The following is a 21,418-nucleotide window of genomic DNA, read 5'->3' as shown; positions in this document are numbered from 1 at the left end:
AGGCAAGGCCTTTGAAAGTTCCTAGACCCTTAGAGTAAGTTGGGAGCTTTAGAAAAATGCCAATTCCCAGGCCGTATGCAGACCTGTTAAATCAGGAGGGCTGGGGAAGCGGGGCTGGGCATAAGTGAGTGAGCAGGCTAAAGCCTCTGCTCCCCCCACCTCCCCCCACCGTGGCTCTGACACAGTCGGAAGAGAGAACTCTCTGCTCTCACCTTCTCTCTTTCATTTTATTTATTTATTTATTTTTCGCCTTCGTTTTAAAGGCAGGAAAGCCAAACCCCAAAGATCAGTAACTGGCCCCAAATCACAGCACCAGGTACTCAACACTCCTACCAGTTTCCCCCCACAGTTGCTACTTATCACAAAAATCAAGATTATAAGCTTAATTTTATAGAATTTTAGATCGTATAAGGTGCTTGTGTGTCCTGAAAAAATATTACTTCAGTTGTAATTTCCCAACCTATAAACATAAATAAATATACATAAAAACAATCCAGGGGACTGTACCCAGCATTGATGGGACTTAGTCAAGACGAGATGGGAGAGGCTTTCACTTTCTAATTTACATTCATTTTATGTTTGATAAGTTTTATTACTTTCATAATCAGGAAAATCAACTTGAAAAAAACAGATCTGAAAAAAAGAATTATGTCTTTCAAGATGCTTTTCATGGCAAAGAAGCTTTTTGAACTATAAACCAGTAATTGCTCATACAACTTTTTGTGCTTGAGCTTTTCAGGCTTTCTAAGCAGCCACTGTCACTTTTCTTTCAATGAATGAAAGGGATCTTTCCAGGATTGAAAACCAGTTTCTTGCCCTTTTAAGAAATGGATGGCAGGACTGGGTGTTGATCACATTTCCAAAGAAGCCTGAGCAGATACAGCCTCTTGAGTCTTTGGACTCTGTAAGCCTAGCTGTTCTCCCGTAAACCCTCCCATCGAGCTTGCCTAGCCTAAGCTGTCATGAGGTCTTCAGCCACTAAAACTGGCGTAGAACACACCACAAGCAGCCAGCCACCAGCTGCTCTGGATCTTAATGAATAATTTAGAAACAAATTACCCTTTTCCAAATGAGCCCAATAAAGACTCACTGAATGCACCCCTGTGCTTTCCTCTCCCAGGCTCTCACAACTCCAGCTGCCGTAATTAAGCCTCTCACTTCACTAGTCCTAGTCTAAGAAGAATTCAGCTGATTTAAACCTGATAAAGGGAAATTAAGTGCCCCTTGCATTTCCCCTGCAAAAGAAATCATCTGCAGGCAAGCCGATCTCTAAAACCTGTTTCTATAGGCACCACCCCCAGAACAGAGCTCTACCCTGCATTTTGACCTTGTTAAGAAAGAGGTGTGGTTTAAATAGTTTCGTTGGGTGCTAATGGAATTTTGTTTTTGTTTTTTAATCTATCCTGGCAAAGCTTGGACCATACCTTATTATCTTTAAGTAGTTTAAAAGCAAGCTGGGTTGGCTCCTTGGAAAAATGGATGCTTCCTGGCTGGGACAATGAAAGTGCAAAGTGAGTTTGGAACATCTCATTGTTCCAGTGCTCAAAAGCTAACACAGAAATGTCAAGAGGATGCCAGAGTCAGCAGAAGAGATTCCCACTGCCACACCTAGAGCAGTCTGAGCATCAAAACAGACAATGATTAAGAATGGATTAAAGTGTGTTGAATAAAGCATACCCCAAAAAGGAGGAAAAATTAAAGGAAAGGCTCTTTTTGGCAGAATGCCAAACAATAAATACAGAAAGAAGCAGAAAACCACTCTTTACAACCACTATAACAATAGTTGATTCAGGCAATGAGTTATCTGTGGATACAAAAGTTACTAGGTCAAAGACTGAAAAAAGGATATTCATTCAACATGCATAGATAACTTAGTAACTATAAAGGCAAAAGGACACCTTTATAGAAGAAATCTGGAGGCACCACCTTCGCCAAATGTCCAAACTTAAAAAAACATCAGACAACTCCAAATTGAGGGGCACTTTGCCAAATGTCCTCTAACCATCAAAAATCATCTATATCAGTAAAGACAAAAAAAAAAGTAGGGGAACCATTCCAGATTAAAGGAGACTGAAGAAGACATGTCAGCACGTGCAATACTGGGAAAGCGAAAAATGGCCATAAAGGACATCATTAAACAAATGGGGAAACTTGAATATGGGCTGTATTGTGTCCCTGTTAAATCTCCTGACTACCAATTACACTGGAGTTACGTAGGAGAATGACCCTGTTATGATATACATGCCGGAGTATTTAAGGTTAAAATTTTGTAAAGTCTCCCACTAACTCTCAAATTGTTCTATGAAAACAACAAAATATAGGTGAGACAGGGAAGCAAACGTGGCAAAATGTTTCATTTGGTTGTGTAAGTGAAGGTATTTGGATATTCGTTGTTCTATTTTTGCAACTTTTCTAGAGGGTTTTAATAGTTCAAAATAATAAGCGGAGAAAGAGCAAGTTGGGTTTGAATTCTGTTTTCATATTACTACTTAGCCTTGGTAGGAAATGCTCTTGAATTCAATAAGTTTTTAAAAAATCACCTTAAAATCAAAGAAACAGAAATTTCTGTATTCTTTACACTCAAAAGCATAGGGATGGGCAGGCCGCGGTGGCTCAGTGGCAGAGTTCTCACCTGCCATGCCAGAGACCTGGGTTCAATTCCCGGTGCCTGCCCATGAAAAAAAAAAGCATAGGGATTCACTGAAACCGAGTTTAGCTGACCCATGGGTCTCCTCGGGCACAGATATACAAATACTTGTGTGAGAAATCAGCAGAAGATGTAACAGCTGTCCCAACAAGTGAGTGCTCTACTGCTCTGCCTTTTCTGGAAATATGGGCCTCTCACAACCTTCCACAAGTCAGAAAAAAGAGGAGGGACCCTTATACTTGGTTTTCGCTCCTTCAAGTGAAAAAAGGCCATGAGTTGTTTCTCTTCGAGATAAAATTTGACTCTGCAGTGTCAATCAACTGCTTCCACAAACTTAAGGTTAGCTGAGTTTTCATAGAATATTAAAAGAGAGATTATACAGCAGGGTTAGGGAAACAGGCTGTTTCCCAAACCTCTTTTGTTCTTCCTGGCCCACAGAGTTGCAAAAAATTGCAATTAGTTGCCAACATTTAAAAGTCAAGAAAGTTCACTTAAAACTCCAGATTTCCAACATTTCTCAAAATACTAGAAAGATTTGGCAATGCTAGAAAAACCAGAAGCTCTGGCAGTGCTGAGTGCATGCTCGCCTTGGCGAGGGCAGGCTGGAGCTGGTATGGGCGTCCCCACCTGGATGGAGCATGCCCTCTCTGCTTCCCCAAAGACACAGCATGCCATCTTCTATCTGACACACACATTCACTCATGCATTCACTTCTGTGGCCTGCCTCGTCTCTGGGGGCACTGGACATGGAGACCGGAGGGCAGGGGGCATAACACCAAGGACCAGGCTTGTGCTGCTCTAGAACCCAATCCCTGCCCTGGAAAGTCAGAATTGTGAAAGCTGGCAACACCAACACATTAGGTCCCGGATGGCTTTGCTAAGTTCACAGCCACACCATCCAAACGGCCACCAACACTGTCCTTTAGTGGTGGACGGAGCTGACAGGTGAGCAGACTCTGGAACCATACTGCCAGGACTACCTCCTGCCCTTCACTAGCTCTACAGAAAAGTTCCCGAACCCCGTGCCACTGTCACCTGACCTCTAAACAAGAGCAGTGATCCCATTGACTCATGGGGCCATTGTGCAGTTTAATTTTGCTCACCATTGAGACGTGCAGAGCACTGCAGAGTGTTCTATAGTACTACTTTACTAGTGTTACTATTTCGACTTGGCTACAGCTTTGTTCCAAGCTGTGAAAGATCTTAAAGGTGCTGCCACACTGGGCATAGCTTTGGGCCGAGAGGAAGCCCATCCTAGCTTCTCGGTCCAGCTCTGCCTCAGCCAGCTGTGCGATCTCACATAAAGCTCATGATTTCTTTAAGGCTCCCTCTCCTTTTTGGTAACGTGAAAGAGTTGCCACTCCGCCTGCTGACGGCCGCAGTAAAACCCGTGTTTCCTAGTTGTCCCCTCGGACTCGGAGCTCCAGGAGGCTCTGCCCCTGGGAACTGCACGGACAGAGTTTTCTGTGTGACAAGAACCCCAGGGCAGATACTTTTTGGTCTCTACGCTTTAAACTATGTCACTCAGTCAAGTTAAAATCATATATAGCCTTGGTACTTCCAAGTGCACTGCAGATTTACTGGGTAAAAAAATGAAACAACATCATCCCACTAAGATTGAAGGAATCCAAAAGGACCCGAGCATCTTTTTGAAATTTTAGATGGACTTGCTTCATTCATTTCGGCCTAAAGGGTAGGATGGAATTGGAATAATGGGTGAAAGCTAGAGAGAAAACGCTTTAATTCAAGGGTTTCACTCTAAACCTGATGCCACCTTATGATCAGTTACTGGCAAGAGACTTAATGGTTTTCATATATAGTAGCAAAGAGCGAAACCTTAAGATGTAATTGTAAAAGCAGCTGGACTTGCAGGGTCGTGAAGCTGACAGCACATGCAATTGGCCTTCACCAGCACCCCAACCAGAAATCAATGTCACTGTAAAATTGTCCTAAGCATTACTGATTAAGTCACATGACAGAAAATATAAGCATGAAATAATCATTTAATTTCTATAGAACAAAAAGTCTTCACTTACCCAAGGGAGACTGAGTCACAGTAAGGTTTACAGTTACAGACCTGTGAAAGTGCAGGTCCTTCAGGTCAGCCCTGCAAGTCAGAGTCCCGTTGCCTTGGGGCGTGAGAGACAGGACGCTCGCTGCATTCCGAGGGTCCTCAGTGTCGGGGACCCAGGCCCAGCTGGAGTGGCTGACCGGGACGCCGACCTCCCAGGCCAGGGCTGGGAGTGGGCTCCAGCCCAGCGCTTGACAAGTAACATTACAAGGTGCGTCCTCGGGGACCACCAGCCCAGCCCCAGGGACGCTCAAGTTTCCCACAACTACAGAAGAAAAAGAGAAACATTTGGAAGAAATGACCACACCTCGAAATACCTACATTTTCTCTTTAAAAAGTTTTGCTTCAAATCACATCGCCCAAGAGAGATCTTCCTAAACCCCAAAGAGGCTGTGTCTGTATCAGGAAACCCTAACTCAGGTTTCTTGGTGCCTTTAGTTTTACCTGCCAGGGTCCCTGTAGAAAGTAAAATTGCTCACAGGAAAACGTATCATTACTGAGAAAATGCATTTTATTTTGCAAGAACCCAGGGAAAGCGCATTGTCCATGAAAGAGAAGGCCACGTGCTCCCGTGGGGGCTCTGCCCTCACCCCATCCCCACTCAGCCTGGGAGAAGGAGCAGGAAGGAAATGACCTTGACCTTCTTTTCGTTTTGAGGAGCCACAGCCCAGAGCCTCGGGGGAAGTAGGTCTTTTCCTGGTATTGGCCAATCTGATTTATTGGACTTATTTATATTTGGGTCACAGATTTTTAAACATAATTTTGTACAAAATATTTTTTCTTGTTAAAATTTAATCAAAACAAATCTCATCAAATTACAGAAATAACTAGGCCAAATCACCTATCAGAATACGTTTATCAGGAAACTCATCTTAAGGTTTTTATTAAGGACCCACTGGCACATACCAGTGCCCACACTGTCAGTAACCCAGCTGAAAATAACCCTGGATTTTCTAATCATGCTGAAATAACCTGAGGGCTGGACCCTGTAAAGACACAGCCTTAATGGAATACACATTGAGAAGGTAAAATTAAAATGTCCCAAACACCCTGCTGCATAGTATAATGGGAAGAACACAGGGCTAAGAATCAAAAAATCTGTTTTCAGTCCTGGCTCTGCCACAAAAGTGCCACCGCCCAGCAAGTCACGGAAACTTTTAGGCTCTCAGTTTCCTGCTTGTCGAATGATATTATTTGACTGCATCAGCTGTTTGCAAGCATTTTGGTCTCAAGACCCCTTTATATACTGAAATATCATGGAGTATAAGATGTACAGGTGATAGAAACTACTATGTGATTCAATTCCTGACCCACCCCCCAACCCCCCAAACAATCACTGAGGACCCCTAAAGAGGTTTTGTGGGGGTGTTATCTCCTGATATTTACCATATTTAAAGTTAAATCTTGATTTAGTGTTAGATACTTACTAAAAAATAACTCCACTGCATGTCATAGAGGATATATTTTTTATTTTTATGAAAACTAATTATATTTTCAAACCAAAAAAAAAAATTAGAAGAATGACATGGTTTGCCTTTATGCAAATCTTTTTGAAGTCTGCCTAGATTTCATACTGCCTCTGCAGTCAATCTGTTGCAATATATTGTTTCATTTGAAGTACATAAAGAAAACCTGACTCCCCCAGATCTCTAACTGGAAGAGTAAGGAGCATTTAACAGCCTTTTCAGATCATCATGGATCGTCTTCTTTGACCCTATTCAGAAACTCAACAAGTCATGGTTTCTTACAGATTAGATGCACTGTGGAATCTAAAACGGTATCAAGGGACCTTTATACTGCATGGGTTTAAATCCATTGCTCTATCTGGCACTTTGAATGAATCTTTCCCCCCCGCCTGATTTCCAATGACACATCAGTCATTGACAAGGACTGGTTCCCTCAGGTAAGCCCTTAAGACCTTCCTAAGGGTTATGGAAACCTCCCCTGCGACTGTGAGAATGGTAACACTGCTCAGCATTATGATGAAAATGGGTTTGACCTCAAAGACCAGCCTGAAGGGGCCTGGGGAGACACCCACCATTCCCCAGGCCACACTGATTAGATGACCTCCCAAAGCTCTCTCACTCTGAAATCTTAGCTTTCCAACTGTTCCTTTCCTGAAAAGTCTCTTGGAATAGTAAATCGCCTTTGCTAAATCAAGGACTACTTTAAATCCAACAATGAATGGGGAGAGGATTTGTCCCATAAGGCTTAAGAGTTGTGTGCTTGTTCCTTTGTTTGTTTTGTTCATTCCTCCACTGTTTGCTTGTTTTGGTGGAGAGGGTTAAGAATGCAGAAGCTGGATACAAAGTATTACATCAGTTAGTAACACAGGCTCTCTAACTCAGTGCCTGAGGCCCTCACAGCACAATAGGCCTCCCCTGGGTCTGGTGAGTTAATGATAGGCTTGGGTAATAAATGGGCAAATACAGCAATCTGAAGCATTTCCCTTCTCAGTATACAATTGTGATTCACCTTTCTCCATAGGCATTCGCAGATGTTATCTAGTAGCAGGACACATTCTTTAAAACAAAGGTGATGTCTAAAATTTTCACACAAATTTTGGATCATAAACCCGCTTGATTTTGCTGATATATAAGGGGTAGGGGTGGGACCAATCCTTGGATCATTCATTTTCAAAATGACATGATCTGCCTCTTTCAAGATTCCTTTTTCCCCTGAGAGACACCCGTTGGTCAGAGAACATTTCTTCCACTAAGAACAAAGTGGGCCTGGGTGAAACGGTCAGAGCTCTGTCCTAGCCTGAGCTGCTCCTCCTGGGGGACTTGGGAGAAGTCTTTAATTTCCCTGGATGCTTGTCTTTTCCATCTGTAAGAACACCACATTCCACGTTAATTATCCATGTATAAAAAGGCATGTTAGGGATGTTCAGACAGTGTTTTAGATTTATAGGTTTGGGAAGATGCTATAAAACCACATAGATTTATGGATTTGATATGCTTTACAAGCAGCAAAAAAAAAGCGATGCCTTTGATCCTGTTTCCCTACTCCTGAGTGACAACCCTCTCTTTCCCCCTCCCATTTTGCCAAACACTGCAGATGTTGGAGGCAAAGCTTGAATGGTCCCTTCCCCCATGTAGTGTTCCATGAATGCTCTACTGACTCTCTCATCTCCTTTCCCGTTTTGACCTGAACATGTTTTCCTTCCATTGCATTCTCCAGCATCTGCATCCATCGTGCACTGGCTTTATCCCCTCTTCTTGCGAGATCCTTGAGGGCAGGAGCTGTGTCTTACTCTATTCATCTTCGAGTCCCCTTAAATCCTAACACAAGGGCCTGCTCCTCTCGGGAACAGAACAGATGATAAAATGACTGTAGAGCCGTCACTGTGAGCCAGGAGCTGCCCCTGAGGCTGTACACAGACCTACTTGTCTGAGCCCACAGCAGTCCTGTGACAAAGGCACAAAGCCATGACATTGTGTACAAGGCAGGCAGGCAGAAGGGACTGGGTACCTGCATCTGCGCTCGTCCACAACTGACTCCCCAACTTGACATGCAATAAACTCAACTAGCTTTGGAGTCATCAAGCATCTTCTCAGTCACTTTCATCATTTCATCCTCAAAATACACCTGTGGTAATGGAGAGGCTGGAGGGAACTGCTTGAAAATGTGGAGCTGTGTTCCAGTAGCCATGTTTCTTTCTTTCTTTCTTTTTAACATGGGCAGGCACCGGGAATTGAACCCGGGTCCTCTGGCATGGCAGGCGAGCATTCTTGCCTGCTGAGCCACCATGGCCCGCCCTAGCCATGTTTCTTGAAGATGATTGTCTAATGATATACTTTCACAATGTGACTGTGTGATTGTGAAAACCTTGTGTCGGATGCTCCGTTTATCTACCTTGTCAACAGACGAGTAGAACATATGGAATGAAAATAAATAATAGGGGGAACAAATGTTAAAATAAATTTCGTTTGAAATGCTAGTGATCAATGAAAGGGAGGGGTAAGGGGTATGGTATGTATAAATTTTTTTCTGTTTTCTTTTTATTTCTTTTTCTGAATAGATGCAAATGTTCCAAGAAATGATCATGACGATGAATATACAACTATGTGATGATATTGTGAATTACTGATTATATATGTAGAATGGAATGATCAAAAGTTAAGAATGTTTGTGTTTGTTTGGTGTTTTTTGGTATTTAAAAAAAAGAAAGAAAAAAATTAAAAAGAAAAAAAAAATACACCTGTGCAGTGGGTGGGGAAGCCTTACCCCATATAAGAGATGATGAAATCGAGATATCTCAGGGGTCACACAGCAGGTAATCAATGAAAGCAGAACCAGAAAACACATCTTTTGATTCCCTTTCCTGTGTTCTTTCCATTTAGTCAGCAAACTATTTAAAAAGAATCTGGTCATGCAAACTTGGCCAATAATCCTAATAGTCTCATAAAATCACTTACTTTCAAAATATTGTTACCCCAGTTAAACCACACAAAATTAAAGATGCAGAAAAGTTACACAAGAATTTGGCTGAACCTTTAAAGAAAAAGAGCATAAAATGCAAATGCAAATTGTAGACATGTACAGCCACCAAATGTTATCAAGTTTCATTTACTGACACCATAAATATAGACTGAATCTATAGGAATTTCTTTTAGAAGGCATCTGTATAGATTAAAACAAAGACACAGTTCAAAGACACAACATGATCTATTACAAGAAGTGCTACCATAGAAATCAGCAGCTCTCCTAGTTCCGGTGCATCTATAAATAATATATAAATTCACTTTTAAAGAATGCAAAGTCATTGAACTTTGATAAGAATATTCTAAATCCTTGGAAAGCATCCTTTTATTTTTTTCACCAAATAGTATGATTTTCAGCACCTCAAAATTACCTTCAAAGATGAAAAATGTTACCCATGACTGTATTTTTGGTATATTCTTTTCTTTTCTCTAGAAAACTTGATATATTGAGTGAACACACACCTTTGGCTTTAAGACGCTATTATTGGAGACAGGAAGTGAAATAAATCAGGGAAATTCAATGAGAAGAGGAAACAGTTAAAACATGCTTCAAAGTTATAAGTGATTTAAGGCAAAGAAATAAAATCAAGTATATAAAAATTAGAGGAATGGCAATGAAAGTCAATTATTTCTAAATTTAAAAATGTGGGGCAGGGGGGGAGCTGTAATTCGCACAAGAAAATTTCAGGATAGACTTCCAGGAAGGTTCTTCGATGTTGAAATGGATTCGAGGAGGCCATGATAAAGTCTATCTCTGAGAGTCTTAAAAGAAAAAGGAAAGGAAGGGCAGAGGGAAGGAAGTGAGGGGGGAGGAAGGAAGGAGAGGGGATGATGAGGGAAAGAGATGGCATTAGGAAGGGAGAAGAGTAAACGTTAGGGTAATTCTGAGATGACACCAAGTGGAAGCTCGAGGATGGAGGTCATCACCCGTGACCTGAACCCAGAAAGTCCCTTCACCCTCTGACACTGCCCCATGGACTCCCATGGCGGAGCCCCCTGCACACACACCTTGGACGGAGAGGAAGGCAGAGGCGTCCCGGTCACTGTTCTGGAGACTGCACGTGATGCGCCCCGAGTCACTGACCTGCACGTCGTGGATTCTCATCTGGGAGACGAAGTCGCCGCCCACCTCATAGCTGGCAGAGGTGAAGCGGTTGTTGGTGATGATGGGCTCCCTAGGAGTGACACTGAGGACCACCGTACCGTTCAGAGCCCACATGATGAGCCGCCAGCCCTGGGAGACGCTGCAGTTGAAGCGAGCCTCCGAGCCCTCCAGGACAGTTGCGTTCTTGGGACCTTCCATGATTTGGTAGCAGGTTCCGGAAGCTGGAAGACACCAGTTTCCAAGGTAGTAAATGGATTCGTGTGTACCCCTCAGGTCTACAGTGTAACCCTCGGTATTGACCAGCTGAAGCCCCATGGTGGCTGCCCAGTGATCCAGACCCTGAGTCTCACTGGTCCTAATCCCAGGTCTTGCACCAGTAAATCAGAAGCTTCTGGTGGACATCAAGCCACTGCCACATCCTCCTTCTCACTCCATGCGTGTCACTCCATGGGCCACAGCTCTCCCAGCTGGACTGTCCCTTGCCTTTGGCTACCGTAAACCTCTGACCTCAGTCCATTCCAAGGAACCCAACCAGCTCAATTCTGCTACTGTAAGAAAACCATCCAACCTCACTGGCTCAGTTTCCTTCCTGTGAGAAGGGAAGACCTTTTGTTTCCACCTCCCAGAAGGTCCCAGTGCTCAGAGGGGAAAGGCGGAAGAAGCCCCCCATCTCAGAGAGAGCCCATTCCACACCTCTGCTCCCTTTGGGCTCTCAGATATGCTGCTTATGAAAGTGTCTAGGGTCTGAGGATGAGTGAGGTTGAGAGAGAAGAAATACTAGGTAAGGATGGACATCCAACCTTGAGGACACTAAGGAGGAGGGCTGGGAAATCTGCTCTCCAGGCATCTGAGAGGATGGTCCTACACCAAGGCCCTCTTCCTAAGAACTAGCAGAGACCCCCATGGGCAGGACGAAGAGAGAGGGCAGACAGGGAGAAGGATATTGGAGTGGGTATACCTTGGTGGGGAAGCCTGCTAAAAGGCCCCGCCATTCCCACCGTGTCTACAACTCCACCAGCTAACGCAAGAGGTTCATGGGACAGAAGGAGGAGTTGAGGGAAATCTCTGCAAAATTTAAGTTTATAATGAAAAAAAAAAACCATCCACCAGGCAGGTAGGTGGTCCCAGGACTTACGACCTGACACTTATTTTCATAGAAATGATGATCTCTGCCTGGTCCTCTGCTTGGAGAACATCGGGCTTTCAGCCCACATGGACTCAGTCACAAACACTGGAGAAGAGTGAGGTTCTTACCTGAGGTGCTCAGAGAACTCTGGGACATTTGGGTTTGATTTTCTCACCACCCCCAAAATTGGCAGCCAGTGTTTTCCTGGATTCTTCTCATATTTTGTAATAATAATTGAAACTAGCATTTGCCTAGCAATGGATAGCCTTCAGGAAATCTTTCTTCTCATCCTTTCACCAACTTCATTTTAAAGATGAGAAGTGAAGGTCAGCCATGTCCCAGGGCTTGCCTTTGGCCACAGGGTTGGGCTATGACTCAAATTCAGAACTTCCTGCTGTCAATATCCTGCTCCTTCTACTTGCCACTTCCCTGGGTCCCCAGCACCGGGGAAGGAAGGCTGCAGGAACTGGTCATGGGAAGAAGGAACTGCAGTGTGGAGCAGGTTCCCCAGGCAAGCAGGAACAGGGCGGTAGCCAGGAGCGAGGTTCGGGGAGGCCCAAGGCTTGAAAGAAGCAGAACCAAGGAGCGTCAGAGTTAACAGAAGCTAGTCCAGAATTTGGGTCTGTCTGGCCTCTGGGCGTGATAAAAAAGAAATAAAGTGTGAGCATAATCCTAAACCAAACACTGTTCGGATGGGATCTTCTACCTTACCCTGGGCAAGTCTCTCTAATTGGAGGACCTGTGATCTGGGATGTTAAATTAAAACCTAAAGCCTTGAGGAAGGCAAATCAGTCATGACTCCCCGAAGAGGTCCCCACCCCTGAGCCAGTGGCCCTTCCCATCAACGCGGAAGCGAGAAAGACAGGAAACAGCCACATCTCCACCCAAGGGGAGAGGGCAAGCAGTGCCCCCAACGCCACCCTGAATGGAAGTTTCCCCTCCTCCCTTGGGCTCTGGCCTGGAGTTGGCGCGAGGCAGCTGGGCGGGCCGGGCCCCAGGCCCTGCACTGGGATCACCAAGAGGGGCAGGCCCGGGGGCCGGCGGGGGCGCAGCCCAGGACACTCCCCCACACGCGGATCCCCCACTGCTGTGTGGTTAGAGGATATGCACACCCCACAGGCAGCCCCTGAAAGCCGCAGGCAGCACATCTAGCTGAGAATGACCAAAAGCAGGCAGTGGGCTCCTGCCCCGTGCAGCTCTAGAGGAGCGAGGGAGGGGCGGTGCCCGATGGAATCTCTTGAGTTTGAATGTGACCCCGAAACTCTACAGGAGGCACAGACCCTAAGCACCAATTTCCCTGTGGTCACAGCCACACCCAAAAGTAACCCTCTCCAGCTCCCTCTCCAGCTCCCCCTCCTGATCCAGGGCTGCCTCCCCAGGCATGTGGGTGTAGCCACTCCTCCCGGGCTGTGGGTGTGGCTGGAGTGTTGCAACCCTGCCTGACACAATAAACACAACAAAACCGAACACAGAGAACTTTCCTCACAGTCCCCTCAATGGAACCTGCCTTTCCTCTTTACAATTCCTCTAACCTGGTGAGCCAACAGATAAGTTGGGAGCTAGGGCATTGGGGGAAAGCAGTGTCACCCCCGCCCCACTGCCCAGGGCCCCCAGGGGCAGCGGTCCCCATGCCAAGCCCTGAACTCTGCTATCTGCGGGAATTCCTCTGGGGCATTTTACCCACTTGTAAGAACTTTAGTCACATCAGCATCTTCCAATTGCTAATCTACTCCTCCTGCCCTTTCCTGCCCTGAGGTCGCTGCTCTCCTTGGGAAAAGACTGTCTGCCCCCGAGGTAGTTTCCTTCTCCCTGCTTCTTCCCAGCAGCTGAACAAGCTGAGTCCCTCCCACAACAGCCTCCTCCCAGCTTGCCTTCCTGGGGGCAAGGCTAAACTCAAATGTCACTTTCCTGCGACTGCTCTCCCAGGCCACCTGGAAAAGCACCTGATAGTCTCCCTGGCGCAGGTGACAGGGACGGCTGCACCCAATGACCCTCCTGCTCCCCCACCCCCTGCTTCTCTGGCTTCCCCTGCTGCCTCCTGGAGACCCCCCACTTTTCCCACCTTACTGATCACCAGCACGGACACGACAAACAGAAAATCTGCAGCTGGGCAGGAAGAAGGGAAAGGAAGGGGGGGCAGGAGAGGACAAGTCCCCAGGGGAAAAGCCTGGGAAGGAGAGGCGGGGTCTTGGGACCATCAGGCTTTGAGAAACGAGGGAGGTGTGCGGAGAAGGGCCTGGACTGTCCACTGTGGCAGGAGCTGCCAGAGCACCCTCGCCACCCCACCGTCGCCCTCGCCACCCCCACTGTCACCTTATGTCACCAGCATCACCCACAGCTGCTCTCCCGGCGGCAGCCACAGTGGCTTCTCAAAACGCCCCTCTGCTCAAGTCCCCCTCCCCTGAGCCCACCCCACTCCCCAACCTTTGTTAAAACAATTCAGTCATTAGGATAAAGGCCAAATAACCCCCAACGATAGCATATTTAGGATCCAGCTGAGTGGCGCGTGGACATCCTGTCCAGCAGCCACTGCTGCCCGCGCCACCCTCTGGCCGCCGGACCTTCCCTAACTGCTCACATGCGGCGTCATCCGCTGGCCGCCAGGCCCTGGCCCAGGAGTGACCCACCTGCAGGCCCCGTCTCTTTCACTGCTAGCTCATTGCCTCCTCCTCAGGGAAGCCTTCCCAGACCACCCCACTGAGGCTCAACCACCCTATCACACTCTCAAAGCATCGATGCTTTTTGAGGCATTTGTCCCAGTGGCGCATTTATATTTTTTCTCATCAATTAATGTCTGTTACCCCCACTAGACTCTAAGCCTCTTCACCGGCAGGGGTGGGCCTGGTTTTGCTGATCACCTTATCCTGGTACCTGCAAATAAGTAGCATGGAGCAGAGCCCCAGTAAATATTTACCGAATAAACAAACAGTGTGGTGGCACTCCCTAAACTCCGTCACAAGGGGGATGACAGAGAGAGAAGAAGACAGGAAGGGGTGCTTTCTGTGCGCCTCTGCCATCTCAGGCTAGCCAAAGCTAAGTCCACAAATGAAAGCACCTCCACCCCACGGGTTTTCACGCTGAGCAACCCAGTATTAGGGACTGGCTGCACATCTGCCCGTGGCTCCCTCCCCTCTGGATTCCCCATCTCTGGGCCTCCAGCCAAGGCCATCCCTGCCCTCAAAGTATGGCTTAAGGCTCAGCTTCTTCAGGAAAAATGTCCCAGAAAAATGACAGACTCCAAAATCAGTAGTTCCCACGTCACCCCAGGAAAAGGACTTTGCACCTGTACCTGAAAGTGGCCCACGTGCCTCCAGCCCCCCAAAATGTGTGTAGAGCATTTTGTTCACCCTGGGATGGATCTGTAAGCTCCACACAAGCAGCGACAGCATCTCCTCCATGGGACAAACTGGGTAACAAGCACCTACCAGGCATTTAGCACGGTACACTCTAAGGACTGGCACTCAGAGGTCTGTAATCACAAATGCACTTTCACACCGCAGCCTGCAGCTCACAGACCTGACGTGCAAATAAACCTAAAACTGGCATTTCACAAAACAGCCCTTCCTTATGCCAGGCATCACAGTCTGATATTTCTTACTGGGTTTTATTCTATTTTATTTTTTCAGTGCTGTCTTGACCAGAGGTTTAGAATAGTAAAAATACTATCCAGCCATCCAAACTGGAGTAAGCTTGTGTATAAAATAGAAGTCAGGAGACTGGCCCCCTCGGGGGAGGTGCAGAGGGTAACTAGAAGTGAGCATGAGGGGTTCTGGAGACTGGTCACGGAATGTTCTTGAGATCAGTTTGGGACAATCCTTGCAGCTGGAGGTCTAGGGCATGAGCACTTTTCCCTATACGTTTGCTGTACTACCCTTACAATCAGGCAGTAAGGAGAGAAGGAACCCGCAGTGGGTTTTGATCTAGTCTGGCAGCCAGGACTGCGGAAGCAGCACGACCAGGCCTGGTGGTGCAGCCTCAGGGGCCCCGAGGCTTGCACGGCCCACGTGGTCCATCTCCTGCAAAGCAGAGGCCGGTCTGGAGCCCCTAGCCTGCTGGGACAGCGGCCGCCACCCTGTCCGCAGGTGGTCACTGGGATGGTCATAGATAAATAAAATAGAACAAAACCCACAAGAAACGCAAGGGGTGGGAAGGTCTGGGGGAGGGGGTGACGCCTGAGTTGGCCCTTCCTGGGGGGCAGATGGAAGAGAAGGAGGGAGCCCAGGCAGGAGAGGGGGTGTCCCTGCAGCAGGATGCCCCGTGGGGAGGTGCTGGGGGGACACCGAGCACAGAAAGGACCAGGATGATGGGGCAGTTGAGGCTCCACTCCTGTTGCTGAGCTGCCACCAAAGGGAGGCTGCTGGGGGAGGGAACAGGTGGCTGGACCAGAGAGGCCGTTCTGGTCGCTGTGTGCTCCGGCTGCCTCCTCTGGCCCCCCCTCCCCACACCGGGCCTGACCCACTGCCCGAGGCTGGATGTCCCCTGCTGCGCCCACCCATGGCACGTGGCTCTTACCTGCCAGCCAGACCAGGATGGCCAGTGGTCCAGGCACGCCTTCCCAGCTGCCTCCCATCTCAGCAGGTGTCCGTGCCCTGGGGAAGAGAGGGGGCAGGGGACAGTCCATCCGTGACCCGCGGGTGTCTCCTATTCACAGATGTCCTGGGCCCCCTCCAGGCTGTGGGGCCTTGGGGAGGGCAGATCAGGTCCCCCGTGCCATCAGCAGCACCCGCTCACCTGGGATGGCACCTTGTTCAAAAAGCAAATTCTCAAGCCCACCTGGATCTGCCACGTCAGAGACCCTGGGGGCAGGGCCAGCATCTGTGCCTCACCAAGCCCTGGGGGCGCTTCTGAGGCTCATTCAAACTGGTGTATCAGATAACCTTCCCTCCCTAACCCGAGGATAAACCATGGGATGCAGACAGTAAACCATTACCGGCAAATTACCGACCAGGACCTGAAGTGAGGGCTTACTTCCGCTCACTTTAATCAGAATGCTTCAACCATTATGGAAAAAAAATCCTGCCTCCAAGTGGTTTACTTTTTAAGAGGGGTAAGAGGTGATAAAACCAATGCCTAGGTTATACAGCCTATGGGAAGGTGGGAAAGGGATGAGAAATACAGAGCAGGAGGGAGCATGGGCCAGGGCACTGGGAAGGCTGGGCTGGCTGTCATTTCCAAGATGATAGCCAGAGGACACGCCATCCAGAAGGTGACCCACAGTGAGACGGACAATGAGGTGGAGGGACAGCCCTGCAGATATCTGCGGGGAGAGCTCTCCAGGCAGAGAGCAGGTGCAAAGGCCCTGGGGTGGGGCCGAGCGTGGCATGTGAGAAGCTGCAGAAAAGGCAATGTGGTTGCCCTTCCCACAGCCCCTGTGCTCTCTAGAACTCTCTTGCTCACTGGTCACCCTGCATTTATTCTTTGTATTTCACTAACAAATGAACCGCAGTGCACAGAAGGAGAGCAGAGGTGCACTGGCCAATGGCCCACATTTTACACTGAAGTTACTGGGTATTTATGGGTCACGAGAAGGAACCTGGGGTTTCCCATCCCTTTGTTTCCCTGGATCCTCTGAAAACAAAATTCAACATTTGTCCTAACAATATAATTACTAGTGTCCATAATTCAAGATGCAAAATATTTGTGCTGTAGGACCCCTGGGTAACGGCACCATACCCCTTGACATCCTCTAAAACAGGCTCAGCAGAGCTTCCATGGCCAGTGGTGCAGCGCTTGTACACAAACTGAAATGAAACCATAGCCGGCCTGTGATTTAGTCAAGATCCCATCTGTGAAGCATCAACTAAATCATTTACTGGTCTTTAAGTTTCGATTAACACGCCTCTGCAGATAAACCACTCTGGTGGTTGTTTAGAACAGAAACCTACAGCAGAGGAGGGGGTGGTGCTGCAGAGGTATAAAAGCTTACACATTATATTGAAAGCAATAAATGAGAAGCATGGACCAGGCATTATTGAAACTGTAGCAACAGATTAAGATCAGATAGGAAATACTTCTAGTCGCTGATCACCGAATTGAGTCATGCTGGGAGGTTATTAAGAGCTCCACTCTGCCAGTGTCCTCACACACAAGGCACAATTATTTTCTGTATGACAATGACTCTGTTGATAAAAAAATCCAGAAGCTTTAAAAATACAAACCCCAGGGCAATGCAGGAACCCACTGAGGGCCACGAGCGTCCAGCTGTGAGGTGGGAGCAGATGTGGGTTGGCGAGGCAATGATATTGGAGAGGTGTGGGCATGAGGGAAACTGTTATAAAGCTAAACTGAAACCAGACCTATTCCCCTTTAACGAAGTCAGGTGTAGGCCAGGCATTTGTAAGTTCATGTCTCTATCGGGTCATCTGACTGGAACGTGAGACTTAATTTCTCATTCATTTCATGTTGGAAGACTCGAATTGTCTAATTTCAGTTGAAAAGCTGAGACACCTTCTTAAGAAACCCTAATTACGTGTACCATGTGGGTGGACTCAACCCCAACCATTTCCTCACTGCACAGAAAGGCGGGGAACAAAGAACCCACCGAGCTGGCCATCCTGGGGAAAAGCACGCCTGAATCGGCGTCTGGCTTACTCACCACCCACCACCCCCACCCTCCAAAACCTTCTTTCTGGGTTGTCGGGAAGTTTGATCTTGTTCCCTCCACACCTCCCGTCTCAGGCAGCAGTGGGAAGCCTGGACGCAAACGGAGCAGACGACAAGCTGTGGCTCAAGGGCAGCTTGAGAATGAGCTGCCACGAAAACCAGGCCAGGGATGTGCTCAAAGCCACTCCACCAAAAGCAAGAGGCCCCTGCGTTTCTCCACCTCCCACCAGCTCCAGGTTCCGGGGTGCCCTGCGGTGGCCCGCGGGGACTGAGCCTGAGAACTGCCAGGACACAGGGCAGCGGGGGAGCATGGGCGGGCGCTTTCAGGGGGCAGCGGGGGTCCTGGGAGCTCCCCAGCATTTCAGGGCAGACCCCAAATCCCAGCAGGGCCTGGCCCCAGCGCCCCCTGAGCGGGGCTCCCTGTGTCCCTGGGCGGGCTGCCGGGGAACCTGTCTCAGGTTTCCGAGTCCTCACCACCACCCAGCCTTTTAATGTTTAACTCTGCAGAAACCGGGAGGCAGGTCCATGCTTTCCCTGGGCAGCCCGGTCAGTGGCTTTCCTGGGGCCGGAGCGGCCCTGGGCAAGGGGCCAGGAGTTGGGGAGACCCGGGTGTGTTGGGGGGGTGCCTAGGCACACCCCAGTTAGAAGAGGCCCGACGAGCTTGTTCTCACCTTGGGCAGGCAGATCTGTCCCGGGCTTCAGCAGACGCGCTCTGCTTCCTGAAGGCTCCCTTTTCACGCAGAGGCAGAAGCTGCGCGGCCCCTGGAGAATTCCATCCTCTCCACAGGGACCAGGAAGCTCCTCCTGGAGCGGCCCCGTCACTCACAGTCCGGGATAAACAAGGAGGTGGCCTTCCCCGGCCCCACACTGCAGGGCGGGCAGCACCCGAGGGGCAGGTTTCCTCGTTAATCATTAGCCGCCCCAAGCAGGAAGCCAAGTGCAGGCCCGAGGCCCAGCACCAGAGCCCCCCAGCCCCCCGGCCACCCCCAGGGCCCAGCCCACCCTTGTCGCAGGTCCCTCCCGAGGCCGGCCCTGCCCACTGGGTCCTCCCCCCCGGCCCAGCAGCTGGAAGGGTCAGGCCTCCTCCCGCCCCGTGCGGGTCTCGCCTGGGCCTGCGCCCTCCTCGCCTCCCGCAGGGACCCCAGGTGGGAAGGCCGGTCCTTCTGCCTCAGGCACCAGCACCCCTAGGATGGCAGCCCAGGTAGAGGAAGGCGTCCTCTGCCCCAAGGCCTGGGGAGCGGGACAGTCTCAGGGACAGGGTGGGCCCCGAGAGCAGCCGCCCAGGCCTGTGCTGGGGGGCGCTGTGCGTGGGCCCCCCTCCTCACCCCAGCTCGCAACGTGGCTTTCTAAGAGCACTGCGACCATGTCTGGAGAAGACCCCCTCCCTACACCCCGAGGGGGCCTGGGCGCAGCTCTCAGGCCCTTCTGGAACCCCTGGCCTGTCTCTGTGTCCCCGTCACACGTGACCTTCCCTGGGGACAGTGAGAAGGTGGGGACCCCCCACGCAGACAGAGGCTGAGAGCAATGGGTGGGGAATCAAGGCTGTTCCGCCAGTGTCAGGACACTGCCCCCCGTGTCCTCTCAGCCATTGGAGCAGACCACTGGGATGCCTTCAGTCCTACTGCACAGGTCACTGCGCACCCGAGGAGCTTCTCCTGACCCCAACACCCTCTCTTCCTGTCTCCTGATGGAACTTCCAGACCATAGGCCCCCGAAAACAAATAAAAGTAAGTGTGTGGATGAAGCTCCTTCCCTTTCGCAACTCAGAAACTTTTCTAGGCCCTCTTCTGCAGAAAATGGCCATAATTGAAAATTTGTGCTTTGACTGACGTCCTCACCAATTCTAAGTTACACACACTTTAACCTCCAAAGCTTTAGTGTTTACACGAAATGCCAGTTTTTACCAGCAATACTTTTTCTTTTCGGCCCAAAGTTCTCTTTCTGCACTGTGTTACTCTGACTACGTCTTACTTAAACCATTTTCATTCCCAAGTTTCCTTGCCTTTGCACCTTAGCAGTTAATTAGAAATTTAGCATGTTTTGAAAGTCACTCGAGGAACCTACTCAATGCAAAAAAAAAAAGTGCAATATGAAGTCCACCAGGAGAATGCACTGAAACAACCACATGTATTACTGACCTAGGCTTATTAGTGCTATTAATGTAAACATGATTCAACCAAGCATTTGCCCTGCTCAACGAAGTCGGTGGGCTTTAGTGGATATAATGGATGCTCACTATCCTTACTGACTTGCCCGCACCTTTTGTATCTCTCAGGGTAACTTATGTGTAAGGCAGGCCTGCTGCTCCAGAGCTCACCTGAACTCTTGGGGTGACATCGTCAAGTCAGCCTTGGACACCCTGACACCTCCAGGTCACCTGGCCGGGTCAGCCACGTCACTCACTAATTACATGTGATTGATACTCAGAGGACACTTACCGTCGCCGCAGTCTTCCAGGCAGAGGGAACACGGTGTCCCCCAGCCCCGGGACTGCCCGCAGGGTACTTCGGTCCTGCGGAGGAAGGACAGGCTGGGGGAGAGCCCCGCCCCACCCACGGGAGCCCCCGGGGGCCAGCCCCCAGCCCTCCATGCGCGCAGGCGCCTGCCAGGCCTGTGTAACTAGCCTGTGGGATGCGGCAGGACTATGTCACACATAGTTCTCATAAGTGATTACAGTAAAACCAGCCTAGGATCGTGGAGCCCGAACTTGCTCTAAGAGCTTCGCATTATCCCCCCAGCTCCATGAGGTTATGAGCTGCGTTTTACCCACAACGAAATGGAAAGAAGAATAGGTGAGACCCAGTTCCCTTCGGAAGAGCCCACGGAGGAGGCAGACGGTTTGCTCTTGAATGACGGTGTCTAATGCTCATTCATTCACTTAATACACATTTTTCAGGGCTGGGCCTTGTGCGAGGAGCTGGTGGGGAAAATGGTGGGCAAAACACTAGGGGGTCCTGCCTCTGGGGAGTCGTATGCTCCAATCGCAGCATCTTGTTCATGAGACTCATCTCTGAAGGCCGAGCCTAACTCTAAACTCAAATAATTCCAGAACCGTGGGTACAGGAACGCAATCCTAAGGCCAGTGTGGTGCATTTTTGCCCTGATTCTCCTCTTTTCCTTTCTCACGTCAGTTCTGATGTTTGGAGGCCTGGGGACGGGCTCTCCTCGGGCGACGACGGGTGGCTTCCCTCCAAGGTCGTCAGCCCAGTGTTCAGAGCTGCGCCGGCCCCAACCCCAGCACGGTATTGATGATACCGGGAGGGCTTCCAGAAAGCTTTTGAGTTATAATAGCACGAATGCCCTAACGCTGTGAGCATCACCAAAACCACTCACAGCAGCTCGGTAGCGAGTTTCCCCCAGCCAGGCTGGGTCCTGAGAG

The 21,418-nt window shown here is 49.1% G+C and overlaps 1 protein-coding gene across 3 annotated transcripts in view; it reads right to left on the bottom strand.

Moving 5' to 3' along the window:
- The window catches only part of IGSF5 (immunoglobulin superfamily member 5), a 50,276-nt gene extending 31,333 nt beyond the window's left edge, over positions 1-18,943 (bottom strand). The window contains exons 1-4 of one of the 3 annotated variants that reach the window (XM_077118947.1): positions 18,711-18,943; positions 15,949-16,025; positions 10,214-10,531; positions 4,684-4,983 (exon numbers count right to left, since the gene is read on the bottom strand). In XM_077118947.1, the coding sequence (XP_076975062.1) occupies positions 4,684-4,983; positions 10,214-10,531; positions 15,949-16,006 (676 nt within the window). In that variant the 5' untranslated portion in view covers positions 16,007-16,025; positions 18,711-18,943. Of the gene's footprint in view, positions 1-4,683; positions 4,984-10,213; positions 10,532-13,120; positions 13,623-15,948; positions 16,026-18,710 lie in introns of those variants that run through there. The other 2 variants (XM_077118946.1, XM_077118945.1) reach the window with 2 other exon arrangements.
- Between the last annotated feature and the right edge of the window lie 2,475 nt (positions 18,944-21,418).

This window comes from Tamandua tetradactyla, chromosome 10 (genome assembly GCF_023851605.1).
Source record: "Tamandua tetradactyla isolate mTamTet1 chromosome 10, mTamTet1.pri, whole genome shotgun sequence".
NCBI classification, from domain to species: domain Eukaryota; kingdom Metazoa; phylum Chordata; class Mammalia; order Pilosa; family Myrmecophagidae; genus Tamandua; species Tamandua tetradactyla.
Note: the sequence above shows the minus strand (reverse complement) of the source record. Positions and strands in the feature narration are given on the sequence as shown.